This window comes from Monodelphis domestica, chromosome 1, assembly GCF_027887165.1.
Source record: "Monodelphis domestica isolate mMonDom1 chromosome 1, mMonDom1.pri, whole genome shotgun sequence".
Taxonomy (NCBI): domain Eukaryota; kingdom Metazoa; phylum Chordata; class Mammalia; order Didelphimorphia; family Didelphidae; genus Monodelphis; species Monodelphis domestica.
The window spans coordinates 354,725,350-354,747,055 of NC_077227.1; the positions used below are offsets into that span (position 1 = coordinate 354,725,350).

General features: G+C 42.6%; 1 protein-coding gene across 4 annotated transcripts in view; it reads left to right on the plus strand.

Moving 5' to 3' along the window:
- Window positions 1-21,076, plus strand: part of GRIA1 (glutamate ionotropic receptor AMPA type subunit 1) — a 350,823-nt gene extending 329,747 nt beyond the window's left edge. For all 4 annotated transcript variants that reach the window (XM_056811492.1, XM_003339564.4, XM_001379328.4 and 1 more), the window contains 2 exons: window positions 5,708-5,842; window positions 17,945-21,076. In XM_056811492.1, the coding sequence (XP_056667470.1) occupies window positions 5,708-5,842; window positions 17,945-18,133 (324 nt within the window). In that variant the 3' untranslated portion in view covers window positions 18,134-21,076. The remainder of the gene's footprint in view (window positions 1-5,707; window positions 5,843-17,944) is intronic.
- Window positions 21,077-21,706: the final 630 nt, after the last annotated feature.

Here is a 21,706-nt window from a genome sequence, read left to right on the forward strand (position 1 = left end):
GTACACACACACACACACACACACACACACACACACACACACACACACACACACACACCTCTGCTTTCCAACTGTGTTGTTGGGTGTTCTTCCCTGACCCTCATGTTGATTCTTAGTTTCCCTGCCACTACTGCTACATGCAGGCAGAATGTTCTGAGGTGCCTTGTACAATAGCAGCGAGTCTCAGTACACATAGCTGAAAACAGCCGCCCCCACAATCCTCTCTTCTCATTGGCTACATGGGCCAATTATTAGTACAATGGGCCAATTCTCATCCTGTGAAGCTGACTCTTTGGGGAAAATCTGTAGGCTGGGGAACTGGCCTAGATTTTAAATGGAACAGCCTTAACTGGTCAATTAGCATTGGCTAATTTATATATTGAGTGACCTTGGAGGGGTAGATTCTATAAAAAACATAGGAAAGACACAAACCCCTGCCCTCTCAGAACCCCTTGTCTGGAGGTACATGTAAAGGAGGCCAAATGCTAATAAGAATGAATGAGATAATTAAGGACTCTCCACGTTCCCAAACACTGAGTGACCTTGACCACCAGGTCACAAAGGAATCCTTAGAGGATCGTAAGATTTACAATTTAAAAGGGCATCTGGATCATCTGCAGATGTGGAAATTGAGGCCTGGGGTCACACAAGGTCACGCAAATCTTGAGGGAGGGGGCGCTTTGCTTCAGCTAGAGGACAAAAAGAAACTAGTGGTTCCTGACTGCAAAGAGCAATGTACAACCTTACACAGCTCCCTTTAAATACTGGCTACTCACTCCAGGGAGCAGAAATTAGTATAGCATTCTTGAAGTAATCAAAAGACTATTTGGACTCACTCTGTTCTTAAGATTTGACTTGCATTGAGTGGCACCTGGACCCCAGCTTTGGACCTGCCCATCTTTTAAGACTATCAGCCAAAAGGACCACAAACCTACATGTAGCCCCTCATTATTCACTGTGTGAATCAACCAAACACCTCTTTTTTCTATTGGCATCTACCCCAATAACATCTTTTGAAAACAAGCAAGGAGAAACAAGACGAAGGAGGATTATACAGAGCTAACCCATGGGCTTACTTCTGTTGACAGTTCTGGGAGAAGATGGATCAAATCTCAGTCAACTGATGAAGTAGTTTCTGGGTTTCAATTATATGTCTGTGATCAGTACTGGAAGATCTATATAAGGGCACAACTCTCACCCTTGAGAAGTTTAAAGTCTCATTTTGGAAAGAACTTTAGAGATGTTGAACCCTAACTGAACAGAATTCACTTCTACAACATTCCCAACAAGCAGACACCAAGTTTTTGCTTGAAGATTCCTGGTGCTGGATGACTCACTGTTCCTCAGGATAGCACATTTTACTTTTGAACAGTTATGTTTGTTTTGAAGTTTTGCTTCTTTTGAACTAAAATCTGCCTCCTTTACAATCTCCCCATTGGTCTGAGTTCTACCCTCTGGAGTCATGCAAAACACATCTAACTCCTGTTCTACAAGACAAGCCCTTCAATACTCCAGGACAGCCACATCTGTGTCCCCTTTCTCACCCCTTCTTTTCTCTTCTCCATATGTAACATCTCCATTTCTCTTAAAATCTGCTCATGAGACATGGTGGTGTGTCCTCACTATCCTCATAACTTTTCTCTGGACCTCTTCCATCTTTATCATTGTCCTTCCAAAAATGTGCCACATTCCAGACCTGGAGACTGCCCCTGGATTGGTTCAAACCAGAGCCAAGTTCAATGGGACTCTCCTCTCCCTTATTCTGAACTACTCTGGCACTGCAAGTGCAATCTAAGAGCATTTTGGCTTTTTGGCTGCCATATTACTCTGCTGATTACTATCTATTTTAGTCCTCTAGAACCCTCCAGACCTTTTGAAAGAAGCAGCAAACTAAGGCAAGAGGATACAAAGATAGCATTCAAGGGGTTAAAAAGAACAGACGGAGGGGGGGCCTCATCACTATGGCAACTAACCCAAGGGTTCTGAAAGACTGGGTCTATGTTTCTTTTCACCTGTCACTCTTCTCCATACTATACCTCTCTTCCCCCAGCAGGAGACAAGTTGTGACATTTTCACGCCCACTAACAAGCTGCTTGACTTGGGGGTGGAACAAGCCTGGGCTTAGCTAGTTCTCCTAAACTAGGGATGGCTAAACAAAGGGGGTCCCAGAAAGAATTCAGAACCACCACCACCTCTACTCCAAGACATAACCGAAAAGGCTTTTTAAAAGATCGAGCGGCAGTTTCAGTGTTGAGCTGGAAGTTAGCTGTACGAGATGTGAACAGCACCACATGCCTATGCCCGCCCCCACACATACGTGTATGGTAGGGTAGAGCAGGAAAAAAGAGAGACACAAGCTACAACTCTAGGAGGGGAAAGTGACTTCGGAGTATTTATATGTTCTATCACAGGCTATATAAGAGCAGAGTTACAGGTAGAGGAGCCAGTGATGAGGTCCACGTGTCATGTAGTTGAAGGAGGCAGCACCACTGGAAAAGATAAGCAGACAGATATTAAAGTGACTTACCACTTCTTGGGAGGAGGCTAAATTGAATAGGTCACATCCTTGTTCTTAATATGCAAAGATCAAGCATCCACAGATGAACAAAGCTACGTACCTTATAAAGCTGCAAACTTGTTAAATATAAATTAACATAATTATATTATATAATAATTATTATAAATTAAAAATAATCCCCCCAAAAAAGGAAAATTATAATTTCTCAGAAGACAGCTTTATCTTATCCCCAGATACTCAGGTTTTCAAAATGCTGATGGCCAGGAGACGGTATATCTGTTTTCCATATCTGATATCCTCTTATGAGAAATGTGCAATCAACCTCTAGGAATGGAACAATGTCCATTCCATCCAGAATATATGCAAGATTCCCCCTTTCTGCCCCAGTTGTAAAGGATGGAGATCAACTTGGTATAAAATTTCCTTTTGAGATGAAAGCCTATCAGCATGAAGAAGAGTAGCCTTGGGTCGCATGCATCTGGTATACCTGCTACTTACCATCTTCTAGTCATCTCAGAGCCCCGCTTATGGGCATAGAAAGTCAAGGACTTCATTCTTTGAAAACATTCAAAAACAACTACTCCCACAATCCTTCCACCCACCCACCCCCCAGTGCCATTACTCCAATACTAGGAAAAGACTACATGAGGACATGACAACTTTGAATGACAAAATAAACGAAACAGTCCAGCTTCTGCTCTCAGCCAGATTCAGCATAATTGTGGAGTTGGCAAAAGTTGTCTTTGGCACTCTTTTCCAGGTGTCTCTCCTGCTCCCTGGCTCCCACTCCCTGCTTTGGTGCCTGCTTTGTATCCTCCCACAAGCGCTTGCTCGTTTCCAGACTGCTTTCAACTAATCCCCAGTAAGGTGTTAGCTGATAAGGGCTTGAGATATTCAATGGATCCCAAGAACTGGAAAGGACCTGAAGCATCATTCAACCTAGCTCCTGACATGATCCATGAATCCGCTCTACAATATGCCCAACATGTGTCCATCCAGACTGTCCTTGAACAGATTACCTCCTCAGTTGCTCAAAATAATATGGATTTTAACAGAGGGTGCTAAAAGATCCAGAAGATTTTAATTCATTTCTAATGGTGGAATATGGGGCACAAATATACACAGTGGTGCACATATCTTGGGATTGTAGAATATGGACCCAAAGGAACCTTAGAGGTAACCTGATCAAAACCCTTCATTCTACAGACGAGGGAACGGAGTCCTGGAAAGATTAAGTGACTTGCTCAACATTACACTGACAAAGTGACAGAGCCCTTATTGAAACCCAGCTCATCGGATTTCCAATCCGAAGCACTTTCCATTGCACTTGTGTCCTTCCAATTACACAATATAAATGACTGGCCCAGAGTTCATTTTAACATACTTCCTTTATCCAACATTGGAACACCATTATATTAGGTCAGGAGAAATATTGCCTCTTTGATAAACATTAATGTGTTTTTCTAAAGCCAGACCTTGGCATGCCAACCACAGTGCATGTTCAGCTCCATCTGATTTAGCAATTACAAGAAAGTCACCCCAGGGAACACACGTGGAACCAAAGCAGGCTATGGATTTAAATCCTCCCACCTGGCTAGCAGAGTGTAGATTCTGGGGAGCCATTTTTGGCTGTTAGCAGTCATACTACTGAGCTCTGCTGAACTTGGGATAGTGCACCCAGTCCAACCAAGGCAGGAACCACTAGCTGGCTAAATTCATCCCTTCTCCACATACAGGACCCAACTTATAGCTGTCAGAAGGAGTACCAAAGGAAGTGAGGTTAATGATTAAATCTCTAATATATAATACAACCCACTCAATTGCATAGTTTTAGTTTAGGAGTTTCTTATTTTGTTTTTAATACCAAATCAACCCAGAAACCCAGTGCCCACACACTAACAAATTTAGGAATGTATTTGTGCAAGTGATGTGTACATTTTGCTTGGCTTCTCAGAGACACGTTATGTCTAAGGGGATCCCTAGGGAAATGTAATAAAAAAAGATCATTTTGTTGTTGTTTTTGTTGTTAAAATGATCACAATAAATTAATCTTCATATGGGAGACAGGGTAGATTTTGGAGTGTCGAAATTTGAGTTCCCTGTCACTCTAATGGACCAGATTCTTTTTCATTGATTTGGCCTGCCCTCTAACAGCCTCTCTTTTTGAGTGATTTTCCTTTTTCTGTACACTAGTGAGGCCTGACTCTATGTTGTGTATATCTCAAGTCAGTCCCCTGCAGAACCTCTCCTATGGTTCAGCAAGGACATCTTTAATCACTACAATGCAGGAATGTTCCCAGACCTTTGCTATACTTGCTGAATTTTCACCCAGTGCTCTGACTCAATGGCAAGAAATTGGGCTGGACAACACCTGCCCCACTGGCTCTACAGACTGATTCCTGAGAACTGTCTCTAGTCCTTACAATACAGATCTCAGAATCCCAGCACTTGGGTCTGCCCCCCTCAGGCTTTTAAACCAGTATATTAAGTACAAAAATGACTCCAATTAAACCTAATTAATAGGATTTAATAGAGCAATTTCTCTATTCCAAAACTGTTTTGCTATTTAAAGCCCTTTTTGAAAACTGAGCCTCCAAAAGCTAAGCTAAAATGCATGCATACATCATTTGGGCTCTATTACATGAACAATCCCATCTTAGAAAAAAAAATGAGATCAAACATTATCTGGGGAAAGTTGATTCCAAGGACCAGTTCTCAGGCTAATACCAAGAGAAACAAACGTAGAGCTGGACCGATGTGTTGCTGAGCAACAGACGGTGCGGGGGATCCAATCTGGGAGGAAAGAGAACAGCATTCCCAAAGAAGAGTTGGGGGGGAGGGACCAGCAGCGGCTGAAGTCCATTGCCACTGTGAGGAGGAAAGACATCTCCATCCATAATTGAGAGTAGACATTTGGGGCCAAGGGACAAATCTAAACCTGGAATCTAACCAGAAGGAATCCCTCATGTTCATATGAAGGAGGTCACTAATGTTTCCACATGAAAGATGCTTTAGAACCGTGTGGGAGGAGTGGGGGAGGAGGGTGAAATGCTTGTGTGTGTATATCTCTATATCTTTGTGTATGTATATATATATATATATATATATATATATGTATGTTATAAGGATTTTCAATAGCCTTTCAGTTCACTTTTTTTCTCTCCATGGTTGCTTCTTCCTTTCTTTTAGGATAAGACAAGTGCTCTGAGCCTCAGCAATGTGGCCGGGGTATTCTACATCCTTATCGGAGGTCTCGGGCTCGCCATGCTGGTTGCCTTAATCGAGTTTTGCTACAAGTCTCGTAGCGAATCCAAGCGGATGAAGGTGGCATTTCCTTTTGCAAGTCTATTCTTACCCCTTCTCTAGTTCCCAGGTTCCCAGGGGAGCTTTCAGGGGTTAAAATTGCTTTTATTAGAAAGATGATGAGAACATAATAAGGAAGGAAAATCAGGGGAAGGAATAAGCATTTATCAAGCTCCTACTATTTGCCAGACACTTTCCAGATATTATCTCATTTGTTTTCATTAATAGTCCATGAGTGTGATAATAGCTTACATTTCTATAGTATTTGCTATAAGCAGGAAGTGTGCTGATAAATGTTCACCAACTGTCTCTGGGGTGGGTGGGAGGGGAAATGTAGGCACAACACATTTTTAATTTTAATCTGCACTGTTAACATTTTCTCCATTACTTTCTTGAGCCTAGACAATCGACCAAACCATAACTCGAGCCCAGATTTATACTCTTTGCTGATTGGCATGGCATAAATGCTCTCCCTGAAAATTTAACAAATTGGCTCTCACAAGCCAGTTTGAGCTAGTTCCAGTCTACCCCTGATGAAAAGGTTTAGGTTAACACAGTGTTTTCCTCACAATAGCCATGAGTCACTCTTATTCTCCCTCATTTGCTCAATGAAGAAACTAAAGCCCAGGGAAATTAAGAACCAGAACCCCTGGTCAAATGTCTAAATTTTGGGTGTTTCCAGCTGCATCAAGATAGGAAAAGAAGGCCACAGGAAGAATAGATATAAGATGCCAGTTAGTCAACCAGCACATACCACTTTTGCCCCAAATAGAGGCAGTATGACAATTTCAGGAAGGCCTAGGTTCAAGAATGACACCTGCTAGAACTGTGAGATCATTGGAAAGGCCATCAGTCTTCCCAGGACTTCAGGCAATTCTCTGAGACTATCAATTCCACCACTTGGAAGCATGGAGATCATGCTGGATTTGGAGGCAGAGAACCTAGAGTCAACTCCAATCTCTTTTACTTACTAGGGATTAAGATGTAGACCTTAGGGACATCATTTAACCTCTCCTGGCCTGTGTCGTTATCTGTGAAATGAGAGGTGGGTGGGGAAGGGCAGAGAATGAACTACATGGTCTCAGAGGGCCTTCCTAGCTCCAAACCTTTGATTCTGTAGCACTAAGTTGCAGGAATTGGGTTTTTTATATAAACTGTATCCTAAAATTGTATCTTCTTATGAAGGAAATATATATGTTATTTTTCAGGCGTTTCAATTGTGTCTGACTCTTCAAGACCCCATTTGGGGTGTTCTTGGTAAAGATACTAGACTAGTGTATCATTTCCTTCTTCAGTGCATTGTGTAGATTAGGAAACTGAGGCAAACAGGGTTAAATGACTTGCAGCCACACAACCAGCAAAATGCGAAATGCCATATTTGAACTCTATTCACTGGTAGGTAGGTAGGCAGGTAAGTAGGGAGGGAGATAGAGAAGTACATAAAGATGGATAGATAAAGATAGATACATATATACATTTATATGTGTATGTCTATCTACATAATATATTGGTTTAGATATCACAATTCTGGCATATTCAAAACCCAAATGTAGCACACAAGTTTGTTTGGTTTTTTTCAGTATATACCCTGGCTTCCAGAATCTAGGATTGTTACTCTACCCACTGTACTAGATAGATGGATGGATGGATGGATGGATGGATGGATGGATGGATGGATGGATGGATAAAAGATAGATAGATAGATGGATAGATAGAGATACATATGTACAATATTGGTTTAGATATCTCAACTCTGTCTTATGCAAAATTCAAATGTAGCACACAGTTGGCGTTTTCATTATATACCTAGTTTGTTTTTTTCTTGATCAGATAAATTTTAAGGGTGCACCCTTTTTTCAAGGATAGACTATTCAGACCATTATGTTAGCTGTACACTAAAAATAACACTCATTATAGGCTGGAGTTCTAAACCAAGTAAAAAATCTTTCACTAGCAAAGTCAGCAAGATGTAGCAAGAAGTAAACTATGCAATTTATCACCTTCCTCATTCTAGGATTTAGAGCTGGAAGGGAAATTAGACATCTTCTAGTTCAATCCCCTCCTTGTACAAATGAAGGCACTAATGCTCAGATGGAAAAATAACCAGCACCACAACAAAAATAATAGATAGTATTTATAGAGAGATCCGAGGTTTGCAAAGTACTTTATTACAAAGGTAGCAAGTAAGAGAATGAAGATTTGAATCCCATGCTCCAAACTCTAAATCTATATATACTACCTTGTAAGCTCGTGTCCTTTCACACGTTTGCTCAAAGACTGCTTCAGTCCCCCCTCTACTAACACCACCACCCATTGTCTGCCTAATAAAGTTTGAATTTTTTAAGTTTGGCACAGAAGACCTTCTAAGTTCTAGCCTCACTCTGCCTCTCCTGCCTTATCTTTTTCTGCTTCCTCTATTCACCACCCCCATTACTAGTCTTGAGCTCTTTCACCCCTCTTCCTTGACTCCTGACAGTATGCTCCTCAATGAAATCCCATTCACATTGTTTGGGTTTTTTCCCATGTTACCTAAGTCAATTTTCCTAAGAATTTCACCTGGAGATATTATTATCCCCTTTTTACAGTTGTGGACACTGGCTCAGAGCCACCAGGTGATTTGCCCATTACTACACAGCCATAGAGCAGTATATCAAGGAGTAGAAAAATGTCTTCCATTTGTGTTGTTGTTGGTCCTTCATTTTCAGAGGACCAGTGACATCATGAGATGATGTCTTGACTTATTTATGAATCAGATTTAAGTGAGGCAGAGCTAGTCATCAGCCTCACTTTTGTTTCCAGAGTCATCGAAAACCAGGAGCAAGACAAAAGTCAGGATGATTAGTGATGACCAAGGATGCTGTGGATGACTTTGTTGTCTTTGATGTCTGACCTGGATTTTAGGCAAAGCACAGATTTGAGGGCAGCTAAGTGGCATAGTGGATAGATCACAAGGCTAGAAGTTAAAGAAGACCTCAGTTCAAATCTGGCCCACACACTTACTAACTCTGTGACCCACTTAACTTCTGTGTGCCTCAGTTTCTTCAAGTGTAAAATGGGGATAATAATAGTATCTCCCCCTCTCCATCCAGGGTTGTAAGAATCACATAAAATAATATTTGCAAAGTGCTATAGAAAATCTAAATATTATTCAATTCAACAAATATTCATTAAGCTCCACTAGATTCAAGACATTCTACCAGGCACCAGAGATACAAAGACACTCTCTGAAGTAGTCACTGCCTTCAATGCCTATCCCTTCTAGAGAAATGCCACATACAAGGATAGAGCCTGGACTTTTCATTTTATTCATGTAGGGAACTTCCCCTGTCAATCTAGGTAGGCTCATTCTCTGCAACTTACACTCAAGGCAGTGGGACTTGAGCACAGGGCTTCCTGACTCTGAGGTGAGCTCTCTACCCATTACACATCACTGCCTCTCAAAGACCATGTTGTCAAGAAAACACAGGTTAATTTGAAAAGGGGAGGAACACTAAAAGGGAGAGGCAAGATGATGGAGGGAGTCTAGAGGGGCTTCTAGTAGAGGAGGAGTGAGCTGCACCTTTAAGAAAGTTTGGGGGTTTTTTTTGGAAGTTTCTTTCAAATGTAAAATGTAAAAAAGTATGTTTAAAAACTATTTTTATGTGTAATTGGGAAAAATAAAATATTATTTTAAAAATTTTAAAAGGAAGTCCTGGATTTGAAGAGGTAGAAGGTAAAGAGGGAGCCCATTTAGGTATAAGTGACAGACAGCCCATGGATATGGGAACTGGAATGCTGGGTTTGGGGGATAACTAGCAGGCCAGTTTGGCTAGCAAATAAAATATCTGCCAAGGAGTAATATGGAATAAAGCTGGAAAGGAATATGAGAGCCAGATTGTAGAGAGCTTTAAATGCTAGGCAGAGAAGTATATATTTTATTCTAGAACGTCATCTCATTTGAATCTCATAATAAGAGATTATTATCCATCCCCATTTGATAGATAAGGAAACCAAAGGTCATATTAGAGGAAGTGACTTGCCCACAGTAACACACATCTGGTTAGGTTGTAGAGATAGAATTACACCCAAGATTTGCCTGAGGTCAAACAAGTTAGTGGCAGTGGGAGCAGCTAGGTGGTTCAGCCAGGTTAGAGGGTCAGGCTTAGAGACAGGGTTCAAATCTGGCCTCAATCACTTCCTAGCTATGTGACCCTGGTCAAGTCACTTAAAACTCTTTGCCTAATCCTTACCGCTCTTCTGCCTTGAAACCAATACACAGTATTGATACTAAGATGTAAGGTAAGGATTTAAAAAAAAAAAATTAGTGACAGAACTAGGATTCAAATCTAGGTCTTATGACTTCAAAGTCCTGTGCTTTTTCCATCATACCAAGCTAATTATCTCCCATTTCCCTTTTTAAAAATGTTTAAGTAAAGGCTTAAAAGGTTTTCTCGGCAGTAATCATAATGCCTCTCTCATAGATTTCTACCTAGAAGGAAACTCAGAGGTCAGTTAGGCCAACCCCTTCATTTTACACACAAGAAAAGAGATTTAAAGAGATGAAATAATTGCCTACAGTCACGTAAGTAATAAGGGGCAGTCAGGCTTTAAATCCATGTTCTCTGACTGCAGTTAATGCTTTTTCCATTATTCAGTGCTCAACAACATTACTCAACAACTTTTGGATTCAGTAACTTGATGACTAAAGTCTATATCATTTCATTGGTCAACCATGATTCCAGTCTAGTATATGAATTCTTAGATTTAGAGCTAGAAGTGACCTCAGAGGTCATTGAATCGATCCCTTCTCATTTTAGAAAAGAAGAAATTCAAACCATAGAGGTCAAGTTCCTTAAGGGTCTACGGTCACATAGGAAATGACACGGATGAAGACTTGACCCCTGGTCCTCTGACTCCAAAACCAACACTCTGTTTCACTCTATGTACCTAAGAGCTCTTAATATAGTTTTTTTTAAATATCTCAGCCCACCTAAAAGAAAGGGCAGTGGATGGAGTAATGGACCCAGGGTCACAAAGATTCATCTTCCTTAGTTCAAATCTGACCTCAGACATTAGCTGTGTGACCCTAATCAAGTCACTTCCCCCTGTTTCCATCAATTTCCTCATCTGTAAAATGAGAAGGAAATGGCAAACCACTTCAGTATCTTTGCAAGAAAACTCCAAGTGAGGTCACAAAGAGTCTGACATGACTGAAAAAATGCCTGAACAAGGCATTGGGGTAGCAAGGTGGCACCATAGATAAGAGCACCTGTCTTAGAGTCAAGGAGACCAAGGTTCAAATCTGGACTCAGACACTTCTCAGTGTAACCCTGGTTAAGTCATGTAACCCCCATCTGTTTAGCCCTGGCCTTTCTGTCCTAGAATTGTTACTCAGACAGAAACTAAGGGTTTTTTTTTAAAGAAACTTCCAGCATATTCTTAATCAATATGCCCCTTAATTTTTGAAGCTCTCACCTGTTGTCTTATTCAGAGGAGATAGGCTGACCTCACTCAGCCAGGTTTTTAGAATCTTGAAGTGGATCTCCCTCCTTGTTATTCTGGGCCTCAGCATCTCTAAAAGCGATTATCTCCCTTCAGAAGCAAGAGGGCTTGCCTCACAGGGTGCCCCAAAGAGACCATGACAGGGTCTGGTACTGATAACAGCCACCTGATTCTTTCTTTACCTTCTTATCTCAGAGCTATTCTTAAAGGATTGCCGGTGAGGCTTTCAGCCTTAAATCCCTGTACTGGGAATCAGACCCTTCCCTCAGTACAGAAAGAATCCCCCCACCTCATGCTATCAATGCCAGCCCCTCTCTTCTCCTGCCTCTCTTCCATGTCATAAGGCTGTCAGTCTGGTTACAACTGCAGATGCCTTTTCTCAGGTAGTCATGGAACTCACGTTTGAAGAAGTCTCTGGATAGTATAGAAACAAAACTCTCAGATGTGACGTCAGAGGTCCTGAGTTCAAGTCCAAACTCCACCACTTCCTGGCTTTAATAGCTTGAGTCCCAGAGCTTCCTCCTAAAGACACCAAATCGTCTCCCTCCTGGCTTGGAAGGCAGCTTGGGGGCACACAAAAAAAAATAAATAGGGAATCTGGACCTCAGACCAAAGCCTACCTACACCACTTATAACTTGTGTAACCTTATACAAGACACTTATTCTCTCTATCCCTCAGGCTCCTCACTTATAAAATGAGCAGATTGTACAATATGACTGTAGCGTCTCTTCCAACTCTAAATCTGATTCCATGGCTGGAATTCTAATGCTGACATAGCTGATACTTAGAAGATGCGTTAAGGTTTGCAGAGCACTCGTTTGAGCTTCCCAACAATCCTATAAAATAGATGCTGTTATTTACCTTCATTTACAGATCAAGAAACTGAACCTCCTGAGAGGTTATGTGGTCTGTCCAGGGTCACACTAATTCTGAAGTGGTGTTGAAATGCAGATCTCATACTCTAAATCTAAAACAATCCATTGCATGCTAAAATTCAACAAATATTTCCCAAACACTGTTTAATGAAGTGGGGGAGAACAAGAACAAGAACAGTTTCAGTCAATTAATCAATCAACATTTATTAAGTGCCTGCTATGTGTCAGGCAAGCTGATAAGCACTGAAGATGCAAAAAGAGGCCAGAGACAGTCCCTGCCCTCGAGGAACTTCGAGTGTAATAGAGTTAATAATAATACAAACAGATATACTGAACAAACATTATACAAGATAACTATAAAATAATTTTAAAAAGGGAAAGCACTGGAATTAAGGGAGGTTAGGGAAGACTTCCTGTATAAAAAAGGGAAGGCACTGAATTAAGGGAGGTTAGGGAAGACTTCCTGTGTAAAAAAGGGAAAGCACTGAATTAAGGGAGGTTAGGAAAGACTTCCTGTATAAAAAAGGGAAGGCACTGAATTAAGGGAGGTTAGGGAAGGCTTCCTGTGTAAAAAAGGGAAAGCACTGAATTAAGGGAGATTAGGGAAGACTTCCTGTATAAAAAAAGGAAAGCACTGAATTAAGGGAGGTTAGGGAAGACTTCCTGTGTAAAAAAGGGAAAGCACTGAATTAAGGGAGGTTAGGAAAGACTTCCTGTATAAAAAAGGGAAGGCACTGAATTAAGGGAGGTTAGGGAAGACTTCCTGTAGAAGGTGGGACTTAACAGCAAGCCAGGGAGGTCAGTGGTCAGAGTGAAGAAGGAAAAACATTCTAAGAATGGGCAACAGCTGGAGAAAACACTTGGAGTTGAAAGATGGAGTGTCCTTTAGGTAGCACAGCCAGGAGGCTGGTACCCCTGGATGGAAGAGTGCCTGTTGGGGATTAAGATGTAAGAAGACTGGAAAGAGGAGGCTAGTTTATGAAGGGCTTTAAATGCCAAGCAGAGCAATTTAGATTTCATCCTGGAGGCAATAGGTCACCACCAGAGTTTATTGAGAAAAGGAAGGTAACAGAATCAGAGCTGAATTTTAGGAAAATCACCATAGTTGCCACTAGCCTCGGAGTCCTCCCCTAGAACCTGAGAGGGTTAGATGCCCAGCCTGGAATTCTGTGACCCTGGGGATGAGATTGTTTTTAAAGATGCTGGATTTCTCCAGGCTTCAGAACCCCACTCCCAGCTGGGAGATAGTGTCCAGAAGGAGATGCAGGGCTGTCATTAGAGTGGAAAGGCATCCAGTGTCTTTGTCATTTACCACTCAGTTCCCAAAAGAAATGAACCCCTGGCGTTCCCCAAACCACCAGCTCTACCCAGGAGAGCCGCTGCCCTTTCATAATTAAGCCCAGCAGTATTAATGGGCTGTGTATTTAAGCCACAGCAGTTGCAATCTAGCACACTGGCCCCCTGGACATTAATGAGCAACTGGGAGAGGTGGAAGCCCCCTGAGGAAGATCATTCACTGCAGGTGGTCATTCAGTTCCTTCCCTAATACTCCAAATGAGGTCATTCATGAGGTTGTAGACTGTCATTAGGCCACTCTTCCCCTTCTCTTGTCACAAAGGCTTTCCAGCTGCCTTCAACCTTAGCTGCCCTTTCTCTAAAAGACGAGCTGTCAGGGAGTGGAATAAGATCACCAGCAGAATCACGCTATGGTCAGATTCGAGGGGAGAGTTCTTGGGGCTGGAACCTTAGACCTCCAGTCAGATGGCTCAGATGGCATGGATACCAAGCCTAGAACACCACCCCCCACTTATAAACTGTGACACCCTGGGCGAGTCACTCAATTTTCCTCATTTGTAAAATAATTACATCTGTAAAATGAATATGAGTTATGAATAGTAACTTGCCAGTGGGTGGAATTTTAAACTACCATGTGTTGTTTCGGTGTATCAGTTCCCCAGGACTAAGGAGCATACCACCAGACTGTGATTTATCATAGGCCTTCCCCACACACCCTACTGGCAGAAGATTTGGGTTTAAATCCTGGTTCTTATTTACTATGAGTGACCTTAGATAAGTCACTTCTCTGAGCCTCAGTTTTCTCATCTATAAAACAATGTGAAGGGCAGCAAGGTAGCATAGTGGATAGAGTGCCAGGCCTGGAGTTGGAAGGACTTGGGTTCAAATATGACTTCAGATTTTTCATAGCTATGTGATCCTGGACAAGTCATTTATCCCCAATTACCTGACTCTTACTTCTCTTATGCCTTGTAATTGATACTAAGACAGAAGATAAAGGTTAAAAAAACATGTGGTTGAACTAAATAAACCATGGGACCATGGGGCCCTTCTGACCCCTTCCTCCCCCTCAACTTTCCAAAATCCTGTATCTCCTGAAAATAGACCCACTTGTAACATAGCAGAATATAATGGAAAAGACACCAAACCAAGATTTCAGAGACCTAGATTCAAGTTCAGACTGTACCACTTTGTGTGACCTTGAGCAAGCCTTTTAACCTCTATGTGCCTCAGTTTTCTCATCTGTCAAATCAGCTCATAATACTGCCCTGCTTACCTCACAGAGGTAACAAGACTGAAAGTATTCTATATAAAGTACTATTGAAATTGACTTAGAAAGAAAGAAAGAAAGAAAGAAAGAAAGAAAGAAAGAAAGAAAGAAAGAAAGAAAGAAAGAAAGAGAAAGGAGAAAAGGAAGAAAGAAAAAGGAGGGAAGGAAGAAAGGAGGGCAGGAAGGAGAGGAAGAAGGGAAGAAACAAAAAATGTGAAGGAAGGAAGAGAGAAAGAAGGAAGGAAAGGAGAAATATCTGAGGGTTCTGGGGTTTGATTGTTTTGGTCCACATGTGTGATTTAATCAGAATAAGGTTCCTAGTATGGAAACTCCCTTCAGTGATTCAGATCAACAACTCATCTACATCTTATAATCTTTTTTTTTTTTTTAACACTTACCTTCTGTCGTAGGTATGGATTCTAAAGAGTGGTAAGAGTGAGGCAGTTGGGGTCAAGTAACTTGCCCAGGGTCACACAGCTAAAAAGCATCATACACATGGAAGCTGTTACCATTACAAAGGAGGTGGTGCTATTAGAGTTGGATCTTGAAAGGAAGTAGGGCTTAGGGAGGGAAGTTAAAGAGACCCTTCCAGCCATGAGATATTGACGTAAGTAAAGGTGTAGAGATGGGATGGGGTAGGACAAAAACAAAAATAGAACATGATTCCTTTCAGCTGGAACATGGAGTGGTATAACATAAACCTAAAAATGTAAGTCAGAGCCAGATACTTGAGAGCCTTGAATGCCGGGGCGTAAAACTTTATTCTTTAGACAATATCATTGAAAGGTTTTTTTTTTTTGAAGGATGCTATCATCCATATGTCCAAGCAAAATGGTTTTAGACAACATTTTAAAAAGCTAGATGGAATATGGAAGTCCAGGGAAACAAGTACCAGGGGCTATTACAATAGGCTATATAAGGAGAGAAGAAAACCAAATACTACTAGAGTAGTGGCCATGATCTTGGAAATGGTGGAGCAGAGAAGACAGAACAAATGATGTCAGGGCAGATTTGTGAGGGAAAAAATAACTGATTGAACATAAGATTACACAGATTTAAAGTGAGAAGTGACTTAAAAGCCATCTAGTCCAACCCCTTGATTTTGCAGATGAGCAACTGAGGCCAAGCAAGTTTAAATGACTTCTTCAAAAGAATACAGGAAGTAAATAGAAGTGGGATTTGAACCTAGATCTCTCTGACTCCAAATCCTATATATTTTTCCTTGTATCATATTGCCTCTCGAATGCTGAGCCTTATGACCTTACCATTTGGGAAATATCCAGCAGACAATTAGGAAATTATGGACTTTTTTCTCCCCAGAGATCCCCTTTAAAAAGTTAAGTATGCATCTTTCTGCAGTGGGTTGGAGGAAGCCCTGCCTTAAGGAAAAGAGATTTGACTCCCAGAAAAACCCACAATATATAGATGAAGACCAGTGTGAGTGAACTGACCTTGGATGATAGTGTCCTGCTAAGTTTCTGTGGCTCTTCCACCAACACCAATGCAGTCATGCCCTTAGCCTGTGAACATAGATCTCAGGAGCAGCTAACTTGCCTGGGATGCCCCTTGGAATAAACTTTGAGAAGAGAAGGCTGGCATCATTAGTGTGGGTCTGGTAGATCATTTTTCATTAGAGAAGGGACTTGGCTGAAATAAAACTCAAAGAATAGCATGTCGAAGCAAAACCCATCTGGAGCTGTGGGGTGTTCCCTGCCCTCAAAAAAAGTTCCTATTTGTTTTTCAGAATCTTTTTTCAGTAGCTGCTAATTCCTTGAGTTTCCATTTTCATATTTCGAGGGTTGTAACATCTCAGTTATATTTATAAAGCCTTTGATTTAACTTCTCACACTCCCTCCCAGCAGAGGGTGGGATTTAAATAAACCAGGCCAGAGAGAGTGGTGAGGAGAGGCAGAGCTTACTCATGTGGGTGTGGCGTTATATGGGACAAGCATGGCTGAATCATGGGAGTGCCAAAAAGAAAACCTTCTTGTCAGCATGATTGGTAGTACTAGGATGCCCCCAGCCTACAGACACTTCTTAGGCACCCGTAACCAGGATGGGACAGAAGGGATTAAAAATAGGCACTCTGGCAGAATCCTGCCCTTTCTTTTAAAAGGGATGCTGGGGAATGCAGCCTTCCTCAATTCATTTAAAGTTTGTTGAGCACCCAGGAAGGTAGCACACACTTATAGAGAGCCTGACACAGGGTCACATCATTTAATCCTCCCAGGGATTCTCTGGGTAGTTAGGGCAAGGGTTGTCATACCTATTTTATAGATGAAGAAGCTGAGGGACAGCCAAGAACACCTCGCCCAAGGTTACACAGTCAGAGTGGAAATAAAGACTTGCCTACTGGAAAGGCAGTATGCCATGGTGGGGAGAGCTGGCGACAAAGCCAGCAAGTCCCAACACATAATGGCCATGAGACCATGGAAGTCACTTAAACTTTCAGTGTCCCTAGAAAAACGTCTGACTAGAGGGAGTTTCTTCACCTGGGAGTTCTCAATACCAGTGAAATCACATGTCCAGTCCATATCCCTAAGGCTTACTAGATTAGGGAGAGCCAGGCAGAAGGGGAAAACATAGATCAGGGGTCCCCAAACTGTTTACACTGGGGGCCAGTTCACTGTCCCTCAGACCGTTGGAGGGCCGGACTATAAAACAAACTATGAACCAATCTGTATACGCTGTCTGGGATAGCGGAGGCTGCAGCACTGGCTGTGATGGGCCTGTCACACCTTGCACAGGCCCAGCACTGCCACCACTATACAGGGCAGCAGTATTCACAGGGCGGAATCCCCTCCCCCAAATCACTGCTCACCATGCTGACGTCTTCCATTGTGCAGCCACATAATCCTTTGCATGGCACCTCGTACTTGTTCAGTTACTCTCAGAACAAGGCACCACACAAAGGATTATGTCACAGGAAATAGTACTGTACAGAGTGATGCTGTGCTTTGCAGTGCCCCCACACACAATGCTCCTCTCACTGACCACCCATGAAAGAGATGCCCCTTCCAGAAGTGCAGTGGGCTGGATAAATGGCCTCAGAGGGCTGCATGTGGCCCACTGGCCATAGTTTGGGGACCCTAACATAGAAGCAGGGAGGAAAAGTAATAACTTGGGAATCTTAATGTTGACTTGAAATACATTGGTCATTGCCAAGGACATGGGGAAGAACCCCCTGTCCTCCTGAAAAGGGTTTCTGTTTGATCCCACAGCAATCCATCAACGAAGCCATACGGACAGCGACCCTGCCTCGGAACAGTGGGGCAGGAGGCAGTGGAGAGAATGGCCGCGTCGTGAGCCACGACTTCCCCAAATCCATGCAAACAATTCCGTGCATGAGCCACAGCTCGGGGATGCCCTTGGGAGCCACAGGATTGTAACAGGAGATGATCGAGTCCCCAGGGGAGCAGGGCTGGTCTCCCTAAGCCCCATCCCAAACCCTTCAGTGCCAAAAAATATTGAAAAGCAACCATCACCAGTCACCATGACCATAGCAGGACAATTCGACGGTCTTTCCTGAGGAACTAAGAATCCAGTTTCCTTCCCCCCATCCCTTCCTTTTTTTGCTTCTGTTACCATTGCTCTCTGAAGGAACCCAGTATGGGAGATGAAAAACTGCATTGTGCTGCAATAAGCAAAAAAGTAACTGGATTTAACAGACTCACAAACTCTGAAAATGGAATCACTAATGAGGAGATTGCACCACTTCGTTTTAACTTGGTCGTTAATATGTCTGAGTGTGTGCAATATTATTTTTTCCTTACTAATCTCCATGGTTTGCAGGTTCAGTTTGCCCTTCTCCTCACCCCCCAACCCTCCTTGTTTCAGGCTTGATCTGGAATCTGTAAAACCAAGCCGGGGTTTCCAGCAAGTCCAAGGAAACGTCCAAACTACCACCACGAGGGAGGATTCAGAGTTGCCCTTCATTCATTCCATGGCCCCTAGGCCATCCGTTGCTTTAGCTGTGGCCCAGGGCTGGGTACAGAAATGTATGTCATAGTGGGGAGTGGACAGTCTTCTCCCCAGGAAGAGGGGCAGAAGTCACTGTGGCATTGACTTAGTCTGCAAAAGATCAAAGAAAGGAAAGGTGGGCAGGTAGCACTGTGAGATGAGGGATTATTCCAGAAGGCTCCCTTTGGGGGAGCACAGGGAACCATGACTTTGAACTTTTAGGAGCCAGCCAGTCAGACTTAAATGGGCTGTTAGGTTCTGTACAGGGCCCGGCTCAGCCCTAGAACTGTGCATGTCTGAGTTCAGAGAACTTCTGGCCATTGCAAGGAGATGAGTCTGCCAGGTGAACCTGGGACTTGAGAGGAATGAATGAATGAATGAATGAACCAGGTAGGGAGTTGAGCAAAAAGCCTTCTCTACCTTACCTGACAGTTGACTAGGGTCTCCAATATTGGGAGAACAGTTTCTCCTGCCCTGTATCAAACAGGACAGGGACGTTAGAGGCAGGGAGTTGCAGAAGCTCATAAGCAAAAGGAAATCAGAGGAGTGTTGTGGCTAAAGGCAGCCTGGAGCACTAGAGGTCCTGAATCCTTACTGTTCTAGAACAAGGCACACAGGGGGCATCCCATCCAAGTGTCTCAAGCCTAGCACAAGGGACTAAGTGTGAATCTTGGGTTTTAGAACCCAAGTAACTTATTTTTACTTCGATCTAAAGACAAACAAAAAAAAAATCCTGGTTTAAACAAATAGCCAGCCTGGCACTCTAAGTCTTTCTTTCTTTTTTTTTTTCAATTTCAGAAGGTTAGCCTGTGGCTGAATCATTTTTGAAGGAAGTTGTGGGGAAGAGGAATTAAAGAAGCTGATTAGATCTGGGAACTTTAAGACCCCAGGCCCCCAACATCCTGGGCTTGCTAGCCAGAGGAGAACTTAGTTTGGGGGTTAAGGAAAAGTGAACAAGGCCTATCCCTGTGGTCTAAGCAAATATGCAAGACCCAGTTTCATTTTCTTAAGGAAATAATTGAGCCATTGAGACCATAAGTAGGCTGGAGAGAAGATCTAGAGAAGAATCCCAGGCAGACATATGAGTCTGGTGGGATGGAGGGTGGAGGGTCTCTTATATGAAGCTTCTCCTAGGGCCACCCAACCATTGTATTGGTGTAACTGGCTTCCAGCAACCCTACAGCCGTTCTTGTTAATGCATGACTTGGTGCCGTAACGTGTCACAACTTTTAATGACAACCCCGCTCTGACCTGTTCTGTATCATCTGCTGACCTGGTATCCACATATGATGTCTTCTCCACTAAGGGTTATCATTGGCAGTTGGCAAGCTAAAGGACACCTGGTGCCTAACTGAGGGCACAGCATGCATGTCCTTGGAGTCTCTCAGTGGATGGCCCTTCCATGTGCAGGTTTCTTCCATATGCCCTCAAGGGACCATTGTCAGCTGTGAAGAATGCCCTCTTGAGGTCAAATCCAAGCATTGTTTTTCTGTACAGTGTGTCTGGTGTGGGCATGGCACATACAAGGACCCAAGATGGACTTCCAATATTCACTGCCGGGAGACTTTCCCTCCAGATTTTTTCCCAGCACACTGCCCCCACCAACACCACAGGGACCAAGGATATGCCATTTCTGTGGAGTTGGAAATAACCACCCCCTTCCCCCACCTCCCTCTCACTGCTCTTCAAAGACACTTTGCCTTTGGCCAGAGCATCCAGTCACCCTTTCCCAACCCACCGAACCAGCCAGTGAGATGGTCAGACAGGGAGAGACCTCCTGGGCTAGGACCGAAGGCCTGGGATAACAGGATCTTGAGACTCATTCAAAAAAAAAAAAGGATGGGACAAAAAGCAAGAAAAATGTTAACTTGTAATATGTATTTTTATTACACTTTTCTTAAAAATAGAGAAATGGGAAAACTCTTAAAGGCATTGACATTTTTCTCAGCAGGAATCTCTATTTAACAGTTGTGACTCTCATTAAATTTTGCTCTTTGGTACCTGGAGCTTTTATTTAACATCTCTATTTGTTTTAACTCTCTTGGCAGATGTGCAAAAGGATTCTTGTGTGATCAAACACTGAAATACCTTTTCTTTTCTTTTTAAATGGTCAACTTTTTAGATCGTTTTTCTTTTCCTTTCCATCATTTGCATAAAATGGAAATATCACCGAGAATTAAATCACTGTGGATCCATGATCTATTTTTCACACTTGTCTATTCAGTTTTGTCCATTCAGTGCCAGAATTGTTGCAAATGGAGACAATGTTACCCCTAAGGCAGTATGACTTGGTTGCAGCTGAATGGACTCTCCCTTGGTGACTGCCACTCCTGCCTTACAATTAGCAGTCAAATAAATGGTTTCAGGTTGAATTTCAGTTCAGTCCAGTATTTACCAAGGGAAATAGGGGTTGGGGAGTGGGGGGAGAGTGGGGAAAGGGGGACCTTGAAAGTATTTCCTTTGTGGCATGTGGTTTAAAACACTGATATCAAAGATCATCAACTGTCAAGGCTAAAAGGGTAGAGTCTGAAGGAATCCTAGAGACCACCTCGGAGGAGATGAGGTTCAATATCTAATCCATCCTTATGACTTTGCAAAAGAGGAACTTGACTACAAGAAACTTGCACAGAAAGTACAAATTGTCAGAAATGGGATTAAAATCCCATGGCTCCTGACTTCAGTGCTGGGCTATTTGTTCCATACCAAAAAAAAAAAAAAAGACACTAGATGCTTCTGGTTTTTGTTTTAATTTGGGTATTAAAGCAGGAAGAAACCTAAAAGAGCCTCCACTCCAGACCCCTCATGTGAAAGATCAGGAAATTGAAACCCATGGAGGGGAAGTGATTCGCGCCACAGAGGGATATTGGGATTCATTGCTCTGTGGCTCCATAGCAAGATAGAAACAAAACAATAGCTCAAACTGGATTTAGCTTCTAGTCAATGGATCGGTTTGCATTTGAATAGGTAGCATGGAATAGTGGCTGGAGCATTGGAGTTGGAGT